This window comes from Rhinoderma darwinii, chromosome 1, assembly GCF_050947455.1.
Source record: "Rhinoderma darwinii isolate aRhiDar2 chromosome 1, aRhiDar2.hap1, whole genome shotgun sequence".
Lineage (NCBI taxonomy): Eukaryota > Metazoa > Chordata > Amphibia > Anura > Rhinodermatidae > Rhinoderma > Rhinoderma darwinii.
Window position 1 is genome coordinate 191,142,347 of NC_134687.1, and position 21,962 is coordinate 191,164,308.

The following is a 21,962-nucleotide window of genomic DNA, read 5'->3' on the forward strand; positions in this document are numbered from 1 at the left end:
TTTCTCTCGTGCTGCACCCGTCCTCTGGAATGCGCTACCCCAGACAATCAGATTAATTCCCAATATCCACAGTGTTAAACGTGCCCTGAAAACACATCTATTTAGACAGGCCTATAACATTCCCTAATCTGACTCCTTTCCATGGCCCTCCTTTTAGATTAGTCATCAGAATAAGATTCCCTCACACTCCTTATCTTTGTGTCCGTCATACACGGATACTGGCTGGTGACCGGCTCATGCAGCTTTATGTCACCACCGCATGTGTATAAGAACAAACACTGTTACACTTTGTGTCTCCTTTATGTCCTCATAGATTGTAAGCTCTTGCGAGCAGGGTCCTCACTCTCCAGGTTTGAATTGTAAATTAACTTTGTCACTATGTAATGTCTGATATTGTTTGTTTCATGTCCCCTCTAAATTGTAAAGTGCTGCGTAATATGTTGGCGCTATATAAATAAAGATTATTATTATTATTATTATTACAAATAAATCGAAGAAAAGCCGCTTCTAATTATTTTCTTTTTTTGTTTTTTATTATGGAAGATATCATTTGGAATGTATATAATATTTTCAGAAGTAGTACCATTTTCACCAGTAACATTCTTCAAAACAGAGAGAGTGGCAAGTCCCTCCATTTCAACATTGGGTAATAATGTCTGTATATTGTTCTTGCAGATAAATTCTTTAGTTCGTCCCATCCTAACTCCTAAATATTTTATTTCTTGCTTGGCAATTTTTAATCCCTGTTTCTGAAGATCCGGATGTTCCCTAATATTTTGTGCTTCATCAAGAAACAATACCTCCGTTTTTTTCATAGTTAATTTGAAAGACTGATAGGGGGCTATATTTATTAAAAATATTCATAACTCTATGAAGCTCTTTATCTACATTATGTAAAAAAACAAAAGGTCAACAGCAAAAATTGACACTTTAACTTGGTAGTTGTTAATTTTAATTCCCTGTATATTATCCTTTTGTATGATAGATCTAGCTATAGGCTCTATAAATAAATGAAACAATAAAGGAGATAGTTGACATCCCTGTCTGGTTCCTCTTGATAATTTGAAACTTTGGTGTAATAAGCCCCGGAATAGATATATGAGCTGTAGGAGAATTATATATTGCTTGTATCAAAGTGAAAAAATTGCCAGTAATACCGTTTTTTATAAGCACCAAGTTGAGTCAGGACCAGACCACTCTATCAAAGGCTTCCTACAGACTTTTGGTGCAACATGGGCTCCCTGTGTGTCATTTTTCACATAGATCTCATTGTATCAACTTCCTTCAACTGTTGTTTAAAATGATGAATTAAAATAATTGTTATTGTTTCATTTTACCTCAAATAAAAAAAATAATGCTAAAATATTTGATTTTGTTTCAGAAACTTTAGATAAATTCAGTGACTTTGTTACACTCAGTCCTTTATTGTTTCTTTCTAAAAGTCTGCATAATATATGCACACATGATTTATTTTATATTATCTCAGTTGTTTCTCATAGTCAGCTTTCTAAGAGCCTGACCTCATTACAACATGACACTCTCTGCATTGCTGGTGATGACCCTACAAGCACAGCATTTTTGATTATTCTTCCACAGCTCTTGCTTCTGGCATCTGCTTAATGAAAAGATATAAGAATCTGGACACAAGAGAGATGCAAACAATAAAATATCTCTATTTGTTCTACAGAGACAAGAAAACATTTGTACAGACCAATCCATTACAATGTATCCATTTCATCTGTAGACACCTGTCAGACATTATTCCATCTTGATAAATTTGTGTGCTCTGACCCTACGATCTTTTCTCTGTCTGTTTTGGCCTAAATGATCCTATTTAACCTTAAACTCATCTATTTTTCCCAAAGAGTATTACTTTATGTTTCAAGACAACAAAGAAATAAGAAGAGAGCAAGAAAACCAAAATAAATTGTCCTCTATATTTATTTTATAACCATCAAAACACTTTCTATGGCAATGAAAGATAGGACAAGGAAAGTGTGATGTCTTTCGATAAAATAGCAGCAACCATTGCAAATAAGTATGAAATAAATAACACAATAATGTGTCTAACCTGAGGAAGGTTGTAACGTATCTTTTATTTTCACTAAGGGACAGTTCACATCAGCGTCGGGTTCCGTTTGGGGTTTTCATTCATTAGAAACACAGAAACAATAGACAAAATTTTACGGAACGGAAAAAAACGGAAACCAACTGAAGCGGAAGCATTACCATTGAAATCACTAGTAATGCAAACTAAAGTATAGTTTCCTTTTGTCTTTCCATTTATCTGTCCCTCTGACGGAGTAGATAAACGGAAAGCCCAAACGGAACCCGACGCTGATGTGAACAGGCCCTAACTAAATAAAAAACAGTCTATTCATTTTGCATTAAGGTTTGAAATGTTACTGATATTTATTACAGCAGTTGACAAAACAGTTATAACGTCAGATAGTAACCATGAAATGTAGGTGACTGGTACAAAGATCAGGAGATCAGTGGGTTAGAAGAAGGCAAATTAAACTGTTACAACAAACAGAAGTAATATATAAGTAGTCAAAACTATTAGGCTTCACACTACGGTGCCTTATCTCTTGTATAACTGATCCAAACAATGACCAAAGGACCCTATTAACTTTTTTGAGATTTCCATCATGAAATCAGCAAGAATAGCTCTCCTTGCTGCGCTATTCTTTATTTTAGAACAAAAATGGAATGGTGTGTGTTTACTCTGTAGTAGTATATTTGGAAGAAATTTCAGTCTAGAGTGGGCAATGTTCAGAGTTTTGCCCTATTATGTGTAATACACCCCCCTCCCCCCCACCGCAACACTGATTGTGCTTATGCATTAATCTATACTCAAAACTCAATATAGAAAGATCACAGATAAATAACTACTCACTACATGATATGTTGCTCTGTGGGGAGCAAGAAAATGTACAGTTACAATAACTAAAAAACCTATAACATTATTTGCTTAACTGATTTTGAAGTAATTCTAGACAAAGGGTTGGGCTATGAAAAGCTTGTTTTTAATATTTTAATGAAAAAACTATAAATATATATATATATATATATATATATATATATATATATATATATATATATATATGTATATATAAAACAAAAAATAATTGGAAACCAGTGAGTTTTGGATGAAATTATATGTATTCATTTAGAACAAAGAAATAAAATGTTGGGCTCAGGGAGACGCTAAATTAATGAAAGATGGCCCTTAGACATGCATATTTTTTCACATTACTGATTTGGCAAAATTAACATGAAATCTGTTTCAAAATTAGTTTTGTTATATAGTAAATATCCAAGAATGTACAACATTTAAGTAAAAACCAGACCTCAAACAATTTTGATCACTGTATGTATATAAGTCTGGAAAAGTATCCCTTTCCCGCAATGTTGAAAATAATTTTTTTGTCATTGTGTGCATATCTATTTAGGTGCCTCAATCCAATTATTAAAAAAAGGAACGAAAAAGTAATTAAGTGCAAGCCATTTTTCTTATCTAGTGTTGTGAAAGAAGACTTGAAATAGGTGTAAGGAATTTGCTGGCCAGATATGTTACACGTTCGAGTAGGAAGAGCCATTTCTGGTGAGTCTATTGACATATTGACAGTTTGTTGAATATGCTGTGCCTAGTGCAGGGTAGGTGGGGGTGGTGCATGATAAAAGGATAATCTCTTTGGTGTTCTTTAAATCCATGTGTCATGCACCACTCCGACAGGCCCTGCACTTCAGTTTTGCAAATAAATACATCTCCATAACGCTTACGTTATGATGTGTGACAACAGTCTAAGCAATTTCGCTATAATTAGTACACATTTTTTTATTTTTCATTCCAGTTGTTATGAACAGAACATACACAAAACACTTAATATGGAGAGCAATAAGGATGCTTTTGTGTACAATGCCTTAAAACCATACGCCTTGTAAGAACTTTAAAGGAGTCTAAAATAACATTACTTTTCAATAACTATTTTTCAAAGGTTCTTGTATAACTCACCAGCTCTTCTTGCAGTTGTTGAATAAGTTCATCTCGTTCTTTAAGCTGCGTCTTCAGCATGGAGCAGTCATCTTTCATTATATCCTATGACAACATGAAATCAGATGTTATAATAGGCCTAGCAGTTTCTCTTTGTTCTTAACAAGGAAAAGCTGTTTCACACAATAGGATATAATTGCATCCAAGTAATAAACCTCAATTTTCTTCTGTCATGTGTGATATTTTTGATAACATCTTCTGAAATGCAGTATAAACAAGTTAATGTGTATATGATGAAAAATATAAACATCTACCATTTCACAAGATGGTTTTGCAAGTGTTTGATTTACCATAGCTTTTCGATACGATTTCCTGCTGCACCTAATTTTGAGGACAGATGGTCATTCAACTTAAAAGTGCAAAATATCATTAAAAAGTACAATTATTATTGATTTCTGTCCTATGTGTCATCTAACATCTTTTAATATTTTCTCTTGGGATGTGAACTTGTGTAATACATTTAATTTTTGACCCAGCAAGAAATTACTAGATATAATTTGTAATGTTTTCTTAGACTGACAAAAAGTATGTAATCTCCTTTTTTCTAGGCCCTTTCTCTTTTCTATTATCCAAAGATACAGTGCATTCAAAAAGTATTCAGACACTTTGACTTTTTTTATATTTTGTTATGTTACAATCTTATTCTAAAATAGATAATATATTTTTTTTCTCAAAATCTGTCTGCACACAAAACTCCATAATGATAAAGCAAAATCAAGTTTCTCAAAATTTGCGCAACTTTTTAAAAAATAAAAAACTGAAATATCGCCTAATTATGCAGACCCTTTAGGGTATGTTCACACGCTAAACGAAAAATGTCTGTAAAATATGGAGCTGTTTTCAAGGGAAAACTGCCTCTTATTTTCAGCCGTTTTTTAAGCATCAAGCATTTTTTTATGCGTTTTTTGCAGCCGTCTTTGGAGCTGTTTTTCTGTTGACCCAATGAAAAACGGCTCCAAAAACGGCTCAATAAGTCAAATGCGCTTCTGTTTACGAGGCGTTTTTTTACGCGCCGTTTTTTCCAAACCCCCGATTAAGAAACACCCCGCCAGAACGAAACGCAGTTTTTCCCATTAAAATCAATAGGCAGATGTTTGGAGGCGTTCAGCTTCTGTTTTTTCAGAAGTTTTCAGGGCTTTTACGGACAAAAAAAATGGCTGAAAATAAGCCGTGTGAACGTACCCTTAACTGGTTGCCGACACAGGACGAGTATGCTCGTCCTGAGCAGCGAGCACTTCGCGCATTAGGACGAGCATACTCGTCCTGTGTGACAGCCGTCTGTGCCGTCTCTGTGTGTGCGATCGAGAGCGGGGCAACGGCTGTAATACACAGCCACGGCCCCGCTCTGACAGCGGAGAGAAGAGAAACATCTTCTCTCCGCTGTTAACCCTTTGAACGCCGCGATGACAGCTGATCGCGGCGTTTAAAGAGGGGGGACTGCACATTGATCGCGTCACAGAAGATAACTGTGACGCGATCAAAGCCCACAACTCGTATGGCCAGACAGCCCAGGGTCCAGTGAAGGACCCCAGGGCTGTCTGAACATATTTCCTGTTGTTAGGGCATACTGAGGTATGCCCTAACAACTGCCTGTGTACGATCAGTAACAGGCTAATGTACTGGCATAGATCTATGGGATTAAAAAAAAAAGTTAAATGAATGTAAAAAAAAAATAATGGTAAATAAATAAATAAAAAGTAAATAAAATACACAGAAACACACATTTTTTATAATAAATAAACTTTTTAAAATATAAGTCCCAAAACATGAAATAATATAGACATATTTGGTATCGCCACGACCGTAACAACCTGTACAACAAATGTATAACATTATTTATGATGATCGGTGTATGGTGTAAAAAAAATAATATTAAAACTGCTGCGCAACTGCTTTTTTTCTGCATTTTAATCTAATTAAAAATTTATAGAAATTAAACGATAATGTATTTGTACCAAAAAATGGTACATACATAAAGTACAACTCGTCCCGCAAAAAACAAAGTCTCATACAACTACGTCGTACAAAAAATAAAAGCGTTATGAGCGTCGGGATGCAAAGAGGGAAATTTAAAAAAAATTGCTCTGTCCTCAAGGCTAAAATTGGCCGTGTCCTTAAGGGGTTAATATGGCACTCAAAGTTGACATTACTTGTGTTCTGTTTCCATTTATCACCATTGAGATGTTTCTACAAATTAATTGCAGTCCATCTGTGGTCAATTCAATTGATTAGACCTGATTTGGAAAATCACACAACTGTAAATATCAATTCTCACAGATGAACAATTAGAAATAATTGCCTGTAGATTTCCAAGACCTGATGGTGTCAATATACAGATTTAGGGGAGAGTACAAAAACAGTTGCTGCAGCATTGTTAGCCCCAAGAAACACAGTTGCCTCCATCATTCCTAAATGGAAGTACTAAACCCCCAGAACTCTTCCTAAATCAGTCTCAGAGTCTTGTTTAGGGAGCTGGCTAAGAACCATATGGTTACTCTGACGGAGCTCTAGAATTCTGCTGTGGAAACCGGAGTACCTTCCGAAAGGACAACCATCTCTGCAGCATTCTACCAATCAGGTTTTTATAGTCTAAAATAAATAGAAAATAAAAGAAGGCCCTCTTTTGGGCATTACCCATATAGAATTGACGATCAAATAACCAACATAGTAGGTAATCTGCTTACCTGGGGGTGTGGGGCTTGTGGATATAGCAACCTGTAGGCATATCTCCAAGCTGCTGCTGTGGTCCCTGACCAGGTTCGTAGTGGAGTCAACGCTTCTTGTTTAAACTTAAAAACTCTAAAGACATTACATTTGTAGTTTATCAGATTTTAATGGGCTTGTAGGATTTTTTCTTTAAAGGTTCAGTTGTGTTTGCTTCTTAATACAACTGTATGTAAAAGCATTTCGTTTTCGGGACCAAGTCGGACGCTTTGTCAAGCACTAACACAATGACATTAATAAAAGACAACTGAACCTTTAAAGAAAAAATCCTGGGAGAATCTGCCGCTCCATGGGCAGAGCAATCTAAAATGACCTATTGGAAGGCAAATGTAAAAGTGTGTTAAAAATGTAAAATTGTATGGTGTGATTAAAATAGTTCTATCATTCATGAACATTTGAAACATAATATTCTGTAAGAGCAGGACATTTTCATAATTACCATAGACATATGGCATCACTGTCCCCATATATATCCCCTTGTGTTAAAATAATGTAATTGTTTTAAAGCCTAATGGACTGGCTGAATCCCGAATTGAGATGTTTTTATACACAGCTACAAGCCAGTAAAATCTGATGAACTACAAACGTAACGTCTTTGGAGTTTGCCATTTTCAACAAGCAGTGCTGATGCAAAGAGTTCCCGTTTCCTCTACATCTTCCTGGTTAATTAAGCCTTTATGGCATAGTGGCCAGATGGAAACCACTGCACAGAAAAAAGGCATGTCAGCCCACTTGGAGTTTGCCAAAAGACACTTAGGCCCAGTTCACACCGACTTTTTTGTAACTGACTTTGACGCGGAAATTGCGTCGGAATCCGCGCCATGAAACGACCAAAATCGCCTCCCATTGATTTCAATGGGAGGCGGAGGCGTTGTTAGGCGGCTTTTAGCTGCTCGTGGTGAAAAAAAGCGGCATATCCTTTCTTGCTGCCATTCCGCCTCTGACTTCCTATTAAAATCAATGGGAGGCAGAAAAAACTTTTTTCACAGGTTAAAATCTTTTTTCTGCCTGCAAAATACTTAATGTGAACTAGGCCTTAAAGGACTCTGAGGACATGAGAAACTAAGATTTAATTATTTGGCCTGAATGCTTAGCGTCATGTCTGGAGGAAAAAAAAGGAAAGCTCATCATCTAGCCTATACCATTTCTACGGTGAAACATGGTGGTAATAGCTTTGCGCTGTTTTTTTTCAGAAGCAGGAACTAGAAAATTATTCACTATTGAGGGAAAGATGAAAGGACCAAAGTACAAAGAGATCTGTGATGAAAGCCTCAACAAAGCACAGATTAAAGGTTCTAAATACTTATGTAACTGTGATATTTCAGTTTTTTATTCAATAAGTTTTTATTAAAATAACATATGGATATAGACAGAGTTTTTCAAAAACATAGTACAGATGTAGAGTTCACTTCAAATCTGTAATGTATGTCATTCACTGAAATCTGGAACCAATTGTATGATTCATAAGCTAAAATGATGACTGAGTGATGTGTGGAACATTGATGGTGAGATCAATTTTTACATATAAGTATAGTCTTTCAAGTGATAGGATAGCATTGTCCAACACATAAAGTGACAAAATAACATTGAATAAAGACGTTCTCGGATATCTTCACATAAACAGGGTACCTTCAATTTGGTACAGTAATATACAATTGTGTGGGTTTTGAAGCCATCCATGCCACACCTGTTCAAACTGGGAGTATGTTTGTTCTTTGTAGGCAATAATTTTTTTGTGGGAATATGTGTGATTGACTAAAGTTAGAATATCTCCCAGAGATGGGATATAAGGTCCTTTCCGATGACTTTGATGGCCAATTTTGAGTGGCAAGATATTGGTGGAACACTTTGTTATTTATAATACATTTGTACAATTTTTTACAAACCTGATATACTTTGTCATTATACAGTAGAATATTATGTATAGATTGATAAGAAAGTAAAAATGTATATTATACTTTATAGAATAAGGCTGTAACATAAATTGTGGAGCAAGTGTAGGGGTCTGAATATGTTTTGAATCACTGGATCAGTCTTCTCCAATCAATGTCTACCCTTACATTAACCCTTCCTTGAGATATAAATGACAGAATAAATATAATAGCGGTCCTCCTATTTTGCCACTGTAACCTGTCGTCCCATATGAACACCAAGACAAGTAACATTTAGATTAAATGAACACTAAATTTTCATACAACTTCCGCTGATCTAATAGAAAACCTACAATTTGTTGTTTGATCTATGCAAATTACGTGTGACATTACTGCCACCAGGTGTCTCCCTCCCTGTAATCTGCTGTCCACCCCCTGTTGTTAGGCAAACCTGGTTAGAATTGACAGGCTTGCAGAAGGTGGGTAGGGGGTGTGTCTCTTCACTGCCTACTATACAAGTCTATGGAGATGGGAGGGGGATCAGGAGGAAGGAGCAGAGAGAGACAGTGAGTCAGCAACACACACTGCATGTAAGTCTATGGAGAGGGGAGGGAGAGCAGGAGCAGTGTGAGAAAGACACAGGCTGCTGGTAAGATTCTCAGCTACACTACTCAGTACTGCTGTATGATCTCCTCCATGCTGCCACAGCTTCTACATGTGTGATAGATAGAGATAGGAGAGCAGGATTCTCCACTTCTCTGTGTGCAGTGTATAGAAGACATGATAGTAGTTATGCTCCACTCACTAGTTCAGAGACATCTGAGAAATAGAGCTAGAGCCTGCAGAGGGGGAAACTGCGAAATAATGAAGAATCCAAGTTATATAATGGCATAAATAGTGTTATTCCTTGTGTACACACACATGACTGCTTATTCTGAATAGTCACCTCTGAAAAGTAAAGTACGCTTTAAGACCTATACGGCAAGTTATTTTACATTCCTTTGATTGGTAGGATTGTTTTTTGTGGATTAAGTTGAACCCACTAGAACAGTTTTACAGGAATCACATATTTTACATGAGTAGACTGATTTGGTGACAATTTCCATAAATCTATTTATTCCAAAGTATTGCACTATTTGATCTAACTCTCACTTCCTCACTATTATTCTGTAATACGGTATCACAGTCCATAAATAGATCCACAGAATTTTGGCTTATTCAAAGTAGTGCAGTATTATATGGGAAGCTTTATGACTACACAAAACGTTTCCTCTGACAATGAATAGCTTAGGAATAGACAATAAAATAAATTCAAAGACTGGGGGGTTCACTAGAGTACAATGGAACTGTTCTGCAGAATCACATGACCAAAATAATATGGATAGACACAGAAACCTTATTAGAATCTATTTAGAGCTATTACATGTTTCTTCAAAAAAAGAGACAGTGAAGAAGTGCTTTTGTCTTTGCCTGAAGAAGTGATGTAATTTTTCACTCTGGTACAACGTTCAGTGTCATTTTTGTCGGTTTCTCATGCTGTACAAAATTAAGTTTTTTAGAAAAAAATGCGGTATGACAAAGAGATTTGCTTCCCTGTACAAATTGCTATTAGTCGTGCGCAACCAACAACCAACTATACAATATATATATATATATATATATATATATATATATATATATATATATATATATAAATATATACCAGTAGAAAAAAAGGCAGCACTCTAATTCAGTATATAGATTCCAGTAATGCAGGGTGCCAGCTGATAGTCCCGATCCAAAGACCATACGTATATCCAAAAAGAAAATTCAGCAGCACTCCAAAGATCCAAGTAAAAAAGTGAAGTTTATTGAGCCAACATGGCAATGCAACGTTTCCGTCCCACCTTGGGACCTTTCTCAAGCATAGTGATACATACAGGTTCAGTGATTTATATAGTGTGTATACAATCAGTGTCATCAATCTCATTAAAATAACGAGGTTGATATATACATCTCAAAATAACGTGATACACCAAAGAAAGAGTATCGAAACGACATCAATCGATACAAATAGTGAAAACAATACATTGATGTTAAAAACAACATAAAACATACATTTCTTATGCAAGAAAACAGAACATTCTTTAAATCGCAATATTCACCAGCTGGGTGAGATTCAGAGACTGCACGACCACTTGACCAATCAGAACGCAGGTATTGTTGTAAGACGTATAACACTTGTCATTCACAGCCAGAATCTGTCCAGCTCCACTGCGCATGCGTCGGATCAGTCCGGACCGGATATGACGTCTCGCTGTGGTAACTAGGATACCGATCGTTGGTAAACAAAAGTACTCGTAATATTCAATAGTATATGGTCGATCCGTATAACCCAGAAATGACACATTGCTTCACGCATTTAAATATATCGATCCTCCGAAAAGGCCATAACATACAGTGCAGATAGAAAATATGAATTAACTAAAAGAATCTATTGCTCTACTTGTCTTTATACAGCACCAACCGGGTAAATATACCCAAATATAAATCCTACATGCGAATGGGCTATTTACCGCACATCTTAATTACGGTGACAGAAACTCATTCATAATGATATATAAATCAACAGATAGAATCCACACGAGGAAGACGGGATCCCGACCACATTCCGTGGGCGGCGGTCTCCGTCAATCAGGTTCATGGAAAGAAACGCACACAACATCGTGTGCGCGGTCCCAACCATATCACCTATAACCCGTGTAACGGACTCACTAGATTAAAAATAATAAACATAAATATAAAAAGGAGAGAAAAGATGTGCCGTAAATATCACCCAGCCATGGGAAAGAAAGAAACTAATGAAAAATCTAATATGCTGAAAAACAGACACATTGAGCAAGAGAACATTTCAACCATTTTTCAATCGGAGATATCGCTAATATTGGTTATCGTAATATCAATAAAGTTGATCTGAAGTGGTCCTGCAGTCCCATGTTTATCTATAATAGAAAAATGATTATTAAAAATATGTCAAAAAATTTTTTTATATATGTATCACACATTTTTATACATTTTTAAGGAGGAGAATATCGCCAGAAGTCAAGACACAACAGGAGGTAACGGTCTCAAGAAGCAACTCTGGCTACATTAAATTCAACGTTAAGACCATTAGGTCGCAAGGTATTCAATTGGAAAATCCATTGAAGTTCACATTTATGAAGTGCCCTATGTCGATCACCCCCCTTATAGGATACAGGGATATGGTCAAGGATCATAAATTTAAGATCTTTTTCAGTATGGCCATGATCAGTAAAATGTTTTGCAACAGGTAAGTCACATTTCTTTTTTCTAATTGAGTACCGATGGTTATTCAATCTTGTTTTAAAATCACATGTAGTTTCCCCTACATACAAAAGATGGCAGGGGCACCAAAGTACATAAATGACCCAGTCTGTATCACAAGTTACATGATGTTTAATCTTAAATAACTTATGTGTCACAGGATGATCAAAAGTATTACCCCTCTGCATAAGATTGCAATTAATGCATCTATGGCATGGGAAATTACCTGGTCTTAAAGCCTTTAATAGCGCTTGTGTCCCTTTTAACTGTTGTTCACCAACTCTGGTTCTAACAAGATTGTCCCGTAGATTCTTAGATCTACGGTAAGACATTAAGGGTGGATTGTTTAGTTCACAAATATGATTATAGCTATTTTTGATAATAGGCCAATGTCTATTCAAAATGCTAGATATATTGCCACTCAACACATTATATGTAGATATAAATGGTAATCTTTTGCTTTTAATGTGTTTATACGGTTTAGTCAATGTTTCCCTCGGAATACTCTTAATCCTCATCTTGTGAGCATGTAATAAATGTTTAGGGTATCCCCTTTGTACAAAATTAGCGATCATGAGATCTAGGGACATGTCTAAATCATTCGGATCATCTACAATCCGTTTTGCTCTCATCATGTGACTCAATGGCAGGGACCGTATCATGTTCTTAGGGTGACTGCTCTCAAACTGTAAAAGGGTATTACGATCTGTATCTTTCGTATATAGCTTAGTAGTTAGGACATTATCCCTCAGTATTACATTGACATCCAAAAACTGTACCATTTCATTAGAATAGGTCATAGTAAATTGGATATTTTGATCAATCTGATTCAGAAACTGGTGAAAAGACACCAAGTTTGCTACAGTATCCGTCCAGATGAGGAAGACATCGTCTATGTATCTCCACCACCCCAGTACATGAGTGAAGTGGTGGGACACATAGACGCATGTCTCCTCCATCATGTCCATGAAAATATTAGCGTAGGTAGGGGCCATATTGGACCCCATCGCCGTCCCCTTCAATTGGATGTAAAATTTGTCGTTGAACATGAAGTAATTATTAGTCAAAATAATTTCTAGGAGAGACATGATGAATTCCCTACACGGGTTATCATAGTCAGAATCCATTAGTTTACGTCTCACTGCCTCCATACCTCTATCATGTCCTATAGAGGTATAGAGGGAGACAACATCAAAAGACACCAGCAGAGCCCCTGCTGGAGGTTTTATCTGTTTTAATTTCTGAAGGAAATCTGTGGTGTCCCTAATATAGGATCTAGTGTCTGTTGCAAATTGTCTCAATGCCTTATCTACAAAAATCGAGATATTGTTTAAAAGGGAACCCCTACCAGATACAATCGGGCGACCTGGCGGATTCACTAATCCCTTGTGAATCTTGGGAAGTAAATAAAGACAAGGAGTGTTTGGATGATCTATAAGCAAGAAGGTATATAATGCAGAGTCGATAATACCCTCATCAACTGCTAATGTCAGAAAATTACTTATCTTTTTCTCAATGTCACACCTAGGGTCAGTTCTTAATAATTTGTAAATATCTGTATCACTCAACTGTCTATGAGCTTCCAACAAATATGTTGCGGTATCCATAACCACGACCGCACCCCCTTTGTCAGCGGGTTTGATGGTGAGGTCGTGGTTATGGATCAACTCATGCATAGCCGTCATTTCTGCAGTAGTGACATTAGGGTGATTAAGACAATCATGGTTCTGTACACGTAATTTAGACAGATCTTTCTTGACTAACTCCACATATGTTTCAATAGAATTCGATATCACAGGCGGCTGAAAGCCACTCTTATTAAATAAACCAAAGTCTTTAAGACAAATTGGTTTAGGTTCAGTCTCCACTATATTGTCGTGGGGCTTAGAGTCAAACCACACTTTCAGTTTAATTGATCTAATAAAATTATATAAATCAAGTTCTAATTGAAACCAATCTAGACGTTGACTCGGACAGAAAGACAAGCCCCTGGCTAACAATTGCAATTGTGCATCAGACAATATATGGGAAGAAATATTTACCACGGTTTCACCTTTTTATATTTATGTTTATTATTTTTAATCTAGTGAGTCCGTTACACGGGTTATAGGTGATATGGTTGGGACCGCGCACACGATGTTGTGTGCGTTTCTTTCCATGAACCTGATTGACGGAGACCGCCGCCCACGGAATGTGGTCGGGATCCCGTCTTCCTCGTGTGGATTCTATCTGTTGATTTATATATCATTATGAATGAGTTTCTGTCACCGTAATTAAGATGTGCGGTAAATAGCCCATTCGCATGTAGGATTTATATTTGGGTATATTTACCCGGTTGGTGCTGTATAAAGACAAGTAGAGCAATAGATTCTTTTAGTTAATTCATATTTTCTATCTGCACTGTATGTTATGGCCTTTTCGGAGGATCGATATATTTAAATGCGTGAAGCAATGTGTCATTTCTGGGTTATACGGATCGACCATATACTATTGAATATTACGAGTACTTTTGTTTACCAACGATCGGTATCCTAGTTACCACAGCGAGACGTCATATCCGGTCCGGACTGATCCGACGCATGCGCAGTGGAGCTGGACAGATTCTGGCTGTGAATGACAAGTGTTATACGTCTTACAACAATACCTGCGTTCTGATTGGTCAAGTGGTCGTGCAGTCTCTGAATCTCACCCAGCTGGTGAATATTGCGATTTAAAGAATGTTCTGTTTTCTTGCATAAGAAATGTATGTTTTATGTTGTTTTTAACATCAATGTATTGTTTTCACTATTTGTATCGATTGATGTCGTTTCGATACTCTTTCTTTGGTGTATCACGTTATTTTGAGATGTATATATCAACCTCGTTATTTTAATGAGATTGATGACACTGATTGTATACACACTATATAAATCACTGAACCTGTATGTATCACTATGCTTGAGAAAGGTCCCAAGGTGGGACGGAAACGTTGCATTGCCATGTTGGCTCAATAAACTTCACTTTTTTACTTGGATCTTTGGAGTGCTGCTGAATTTTCTTTTTGGATATATAAATATATATATATATATATATATATATAGATATATATATCTATACATAAATATATATATATATATATATATATATATATATATATATATATATATATATGAACATGTGCTCATGATGTACTTGACCGTTGTTTATCTGTGCAGGGAACGTTTTTAATTGCTGCATGAGTCGATCAAGGTTAAAAAAAATTTGATTCAATTCATGTAATTCAAGATTACATGACTAGGTTATTGTAGAAAAGGATTCTCATATTACACAGTACAGCACTTCTCATCCAGAGTTCTGTAGATCATTTTATACATTAACTGGTTCAGGACCTGTATTGGTTCAGAGCACACTAGACCAAAGGAGGTGCACGAATAGGGTCCCAACCCAATCGTATGTGAAGAAGTATTCGGCACACAAACAAATGTGGTTCATAAATTTTTCAGTTTTATTATATTGTATTCGATGCCATGGGCAAAGTGCGTGCAACGTTTCGGTCCACAGACCTTCGTCAGGCACTGGTTTCTTGGCGCTCAAGAAACAAGCAGTAAGCCGCCATACTGATGACAGCGCTCAACGACAGGATAGACAAACGCGAAGTGGGATCTAGTGCCTGACGAAAGTCTGTGGACCGAAACGTTGCACGCACTTTGCCCATGGCATAGAATACAATCTAATAAAACTGAAAAATGTATGAACCACATTTGTTTGTGTGCCGAATGCTTCTTCACATGGTTCAGGACCGGGCTATTTTGAGCCTTCAGGACCAGACACCAATTGGCCATTTTTAGCACACATTGGTTAAACAGCTATAACTTTTTCATTTGTAGGGCTTGTTACGTGATTTTTTAAATGTTTTTTTTTTTTTTAGACAATGCAGGTTTTTTTAATATCATTTTTATACACATCCTTTTTGCGATTTTAGCATTTCTAGGCTCAAAGTTTGAAAATAATAGTAAAAAACATGCTTTTTTACTTTTCAGCAAATTTGGTAAATTTTGATATATTATATGTCTTTTTTAGGGTAAATGGGTCAGGACAGTACATCTGTCACCCATGGACTATGTTGGGAAAGGTTTAACGTATACGTAAAAAACTCTCATGACCTTTTCATGACATATCCGTTAAACAGATCCCATAATAGTCTATGGGTGACAGATGCCACTAATAGGCATCCATCACGCAAAGACTATTATGGCATTCGTTTAACGTATGTATCTTAAAAAGCTCTTGACATAAGCTTGTGACATATGCCCTACAGTAATATACATTACTAATAGCCTCCCATGTAGAAAAAACATATCCTGGGTGGTCTACTACGCTATTCCACACTTAAACAAAAATGTTTACTGACTTATAACAGCCCGAAGGAGGCCAAAAGAACACTCTTTTGGCCTCCGTGGTGCTAATGGCGGCCTGTGCACAGGTTTATTGCGTACGCTAGGAGCTTTCCTGGCGTACATGCTAAACGCACTTCACAAATTATGTGAATGGGGCCGAAGCTTTATATTCTATAGCATATGTAATGTTATTTTATATTTATGTTATTTTAACCCGTTAGTGACCGCCAATACGCCTTTTAACGGCGGCCACTAACGGGCTTTATTCTGATGCATATGCCTTTTTACGGCACTGCATCAGGATAAAGTAAACAGAGCAGGGAGCGTCAAATCCGTCCCTGCTCTGCCATGTGAGATCGATATTAGTATCGATCTCACCCGTTTAACCCCTCAGATGCGGTGCACAATAGCGTGCACCGCATCTGAGTGGTTTTGGAGAGAGGGAGGGAGCTTCCTCTCTCTCCCTCCGACACCCGACGATACGATCGCTGAGTGTCTGTGTCTCCAATGGCAGCCAGGGGCCTAATAAAGGCTCCCAGGTCTGCCTGGAGCGAATGCCTGCTAGATCATGCCTCTGGCATGACCTAGCAGATGCCTATCCGTTTTAAACGGACAGGCAGTAATACACTGCAATACAAAAGTATTGCAGTGTATTATAATAGCGATCGGAGAATCGCATATTAAAGTCCCCTAATGGGACTAGTAAAAAAGTAAAAAAAAAAGTTTAATAAAGTTAATAAAAAAAAAAATTTGAAAAAAATGAAAAACCCACCTTTTCCCCATACAAAATGCTTTACTATTAAAAAAAAAAATTAAGTAAAAAAGTTACACATATTTGGTATCGCCACGTCCGTAACGACCCCGACTATAAATGTATTACATTATTTAACCCGCACGGTGAACGCCGTAAAAAATTGCTGTTTTCTGTGAATCCTGACTTAAAAAAAATGTGATAAAAAGTGATCAAAAAGTTGCATCTACTCCAAAATGGTTCCAATAAATACTACAAGTTTCCCGCAAAAAAAAAAGCCCTCATACAGCCGCATCGGTGAAAAAATAAAAACGTTACGGCTCTTCAAATATGGAGACACAAAAACAAATAATTTTGAAAAAAAAGCGTTTTTACTGTGTAAAAGTAGTAAAACATACAAAAACTATACAAATTTGGTATCGTTGCAATCGTAACAACCCGCTGAATAAAGTTATTGTGTTATTTATATCACACGGTAAACGCCGTTGATTTAAGACGCGAAAAAGTGTGGCGAAATTTCAGGTTTTTTTCTATTCCCCCCCAAAAAAAGTTTATAAAAGTTAATCAATAAATAATATGTCCCCCAAAATGGTGTTATTGAAAAGTACAACTTGTCCCGCAAAAAACAAGACCTTATACAGCTATGTCGACGCAAAAATAAAAAGGTTATAGCTCTTGGAATGCGACGATGGAAAAACGTAAAAAATGGCTTGGTCATTAAGGTTTAAAATAGGCTGGTCATTAAGGGGTTAATGGCTTCTGTACAGATACTTACAGTGCAGCAAAATTGTATTCACCTTTTTCCAAATACCCCCTTTTTTTTACATATTTGTATGGTTTCTGCATCTTCTTTTTTTTTTAAATGTTATAATAGACAAAGGAAACACAAGTAACACATTTATTAAATAATATCTGCCTTTCCTTAATTAAAAAAAATCCTACATCTGTATATAATATGTAAAAGTAAGCCCCCTTACATTTAGCGGTTGCAATATCATTTATAGTAATAATTGCAACCAAACACTTCCTGGAATGTAATATTAGTCTTCCATAGCACTGTTGAAGAAGTTTAAAGCACCACACAACTTCTTAGATTCAGGTTTACCGGTAGATTTTCATGCATGAGCTGAATCTTTCCGGTTCTGCAACAACTTATGGGTAAATCCACACGTAGCGTAAACACTGCGGAATTTCAGACTAGATATTCTGTTTCGAAAATTCTTTAGCGTTTTCGCAGCATAAATTGACATGCTGAAAAACAAAATTCTGTAAAGAATGTCAATTTTGGCATGTATTTTCCGTGTGTTTTTTCCGAAGCATGTGGATGAGATTTGTTTAAACCTCATCCCCTTTACTGTTAGTGTCTCCTTGTGTTTGCCTTTGATTAGATCTTTTTTATATAATAATCTCCTGTAGTTTTCGTTATACTTGAGGTTAAGAGGCTATTTTCTATACTTCACACATGAAAATTGTGATTTCATCAGAAACTATAATTTAAAGGTTATCATTTTCTGCGCAATATATTAAAGTGTAACTAAATGTTTGACAAACTTCTGACAAGTCATAGTGACATGTCAGAAGTGTTGAATGGTGGGGGTCTGAGCACTGAGACCCCCACCAGTCGCTCAAACAAAGCGACAGAAGCGGTCTTGTGAGCGCTTAGCTGCTTCGTGTCTGTTCGGCTTTTTCCGGAAATCAATGTATCGGAGTACGGGCTCAATAGAAAGTCTATGAGCCCGTACACCGATATATCGGCTTTCCGGAAAAAAACAAACAGAAACAAAGCGGCTGAGCGCTCACACAAGCGCTTCTGTCGCTTCGTTTGAACGATTGCTGGGGGTCTCAGGGCTCGGACCCCCACCAATAAAAACTTCTGGCATGTCACTATGACATGTCAGAAGTGTGTCAAACATTTAGTTACACTTTAATGTATGTACATTTTTGCCAGAGTCCAACTGTGGTTATTCTTAAACTGCATGAGAAATTCACATACAGTATTTACATACGGTTTGCCATGGACCATATTTGTGGCAAACCAGCATGAAAAACCTTATGTACCTACCAGCAATTGGTTGTGGTGCAGTCCCTGCCACATCATTATCTCCTGGTGTATCTATCCCCAAAATGCTGTTTTTATATTTCTTTGGAGCAATCATTATAAATTCATGTGACAAATATAATCTGTTGTATGTGATTGTGATTTTCTTCCAGTACCTAACAATACAGCTGTCCTGAATGTTAGGTAAATATCTAACACAATGGCTGCTGAAGAATATTCATGAGGTGTTCCGCCCTTGCCCATTGTTCTTGGAATACAGAATTCAGCATCGGATTGTTTGGTCATGTCACCTGATGTACTCTGCTGATTCTGATTGGTCAGATCCCTCAGTGCAGCACCAGCCTTTAGACTCATTTACACACAAGCCAGCTATTTAGACTATTTCACTTCAAACTAATATTTATTAAAAATAGCAGAACGAGACGCTAAAAAAGTAAAATATATCATGTAATTAAATGCTCACAAAGGATTATAAATAATTAATGATTACACCCAAAAAATTTGGTGACAGACACACTTTAAAGGTCTGTGCACCAATAGGCTTCTTTGAGAAAATCTAACCGTGAGAACTTGGTTTTGTAAACTTGTAATATGTGTCTATAACTGAGCACTGGTTAATATTAGTATAATTATTATTGAAAACATAAAACATTTTGACCTTGCAGTTGTTTTTATGCATTACCTCAAGATAATTTAACAATATAAAGTAAAAACATGCAAGAGAACCTAAATCCCTGCATCAATCAAAGCAATTCCCAGGGGAACTGTTAAAAAGTGGGTCTATGCCATTCATTACTAAGTAAAAGTAATGATTTGGGTGCTGAAGCCAAGAGGATTTACTCTGTCATACTGATTAAATTGTCAATGAGCTGTGAAAGACGAACATGACAAATTAATGTTTTCTATTACATTTTACTTGCGTCCCCTACCTGGTACTGTGATAGAAAACAGCATGTAGAGCAAGAAAATGAAATTTGCATTAGACGAACATAAACAAATGGAATCACATCCAAATCTACTTTATTTAGAAGAATCATAATAAAAATGACTCTCGCTTTTCATGTTACCGCATGTAATGTAAATACTGTACGTATTTCGAAGATCATCATAGATTAACTATAAACTAATTTCTTACTAATTGTATTCATTTAGGTTTTAAGCAATGATGTCATGTACTGTACAAGGATTCGTTCTGTATATGTCCATAGAACTAATGTATTTACTAACCTGATACATTCGGGACAACATTTTTAAACTGCGCTGGATGAAATTTGAATTTTTGTCTTAAAGTGTACATGTAAAGTTAATAAAGTTTCTTTAGATCGTTTTTCTCTCCATCTATCCCAGACCAATATGACAACTTGTCCCGGCCGCAACTTATCTCTGCATAGTTTGCTGTCCAGATATCTTCAGCTCTTCGTTTTTCCCCACCCACTACACAAACTACTCTTAACATAGTGCCACACAAATAGTGCCCCCCCCTTCTGGATCACTGTGAGGCTGTCCACTCTGATTGGACAGCAGTATCGCAGTAATGATGGAGGCAATGCCTATCGAGGAGAGATGGGGGTCTCCTCCTCTCTGTACCTTTACACAAAATTAGCATATTAGGCGCTAAGTAGAGCAGGGGCCGTAGCAGGACTATGGGAGGGCCAAAAAAAATAAAATTACAGCACTGGAATCGAGAGGACACCAGGAATAAGGGGAAGTATGTGATTTAAAAAAAAACCAAACATGACAGGTCCTCTTTAAAGGGGCTGAGATTTAAAGAAAAGGCTGGTTTAAGGAAACAGTGCCACTCTTGACCATAGGTTGTATCTGGTATTGCAGTCAAGCCCCATTCAAGAGTCAAATACTGTTATTAAGCTATGAGGGATGTCATATTATTTAGGAAATTTGGCACCATGGACAGAACCACATAAATGTTAGAATAACAGATAGCTGACATCAGACTAAGAACTTTATTACTGGTCCCTGTTGAAGTTGTTGTTGTTTTTTTGTGTCATAATTTTTAATCAATGTAAAATGTATTTACCCTGGATTATTTTAGTAAAGTGTTTAACATAGTTCTTGATGGACTTTCTTTTTGCCATGAGGCTTAATATGACTCCAACCTCCGTTTATATTTGACTATAACTCTCAATCTAAAAAGAAAATGGGGTGTCTCAGTTCTAGATGATTCAGATGGTTCCACTTTAGCTAAGATCTGAGGTCTCCTGAGATAACTGTATAAGCGACATGGTCTTTCTGTACACTTGATGGCCAAACATTATTGGGATGGTCTGGTCCCATTTGGAAAGAGCATATATAAAATTAAATAATAGTTATCCAAATTGTTAAAATGTTAATGTTTAATCATAAGAATTGTATGTGTTTAAGAAAGACTAGAATTGTGACTGTCCCCATATTGCTTACAATGACCGGGCATCTATCAACTATTCTAGAAAGAAGAAATACTGGCTATTTAAATAGCCATGTTAATAAAGGTGTATGATGAAGGTATATCCAGCACTCAGAATAAAAGTTCTAGGGTTTATTAGGTCATGTTAAAACAAAAAGATTAAAACAAAAAATCCTGGGACCATGCTTACGCGTTTCAGACCAATGAGGTCCTTAATCATAGCTTGCTATTCTACAAGTGAATTCACATACACCTCTATTACCTTGATTACCTGCTGTCGACACAGGACCTTATTTGGAATATCTACGAGCACCTGCAGCATTTGGATATATTTATACCAACTTGCACCATTTAACGCATTGGAAACGCAGTGGAAATGTGGTGAGCAAACTTTTTGTA

General features: G+C 36.5%; 1 protein-coding gene across 2 annotated transcripts in view; it reads right to left on the reverse strand.

Annotated features, from left to right (window-relative positions):
* CCSER1 (coiled-coil serine rich protein 1) overlaps nt 1–21,962 on the reverse strand; it is a 911,764-nt gene that overhangs the window by 112,789 nt on the left and 777,013 nt on the right. For both annotated transcript variants that reach the window (XM_075849774.1, XM_075849773.1), the window contains exon 8: nt 4,019–4,102. In XM_075849774.1, the coding sequence (XP_075705889.1) occupies nt 4,019–4,102 (84 nt within the window). The remainder of the gene's footprint in view (nt 1–4,018; nt 4,103–21,962) is intronic.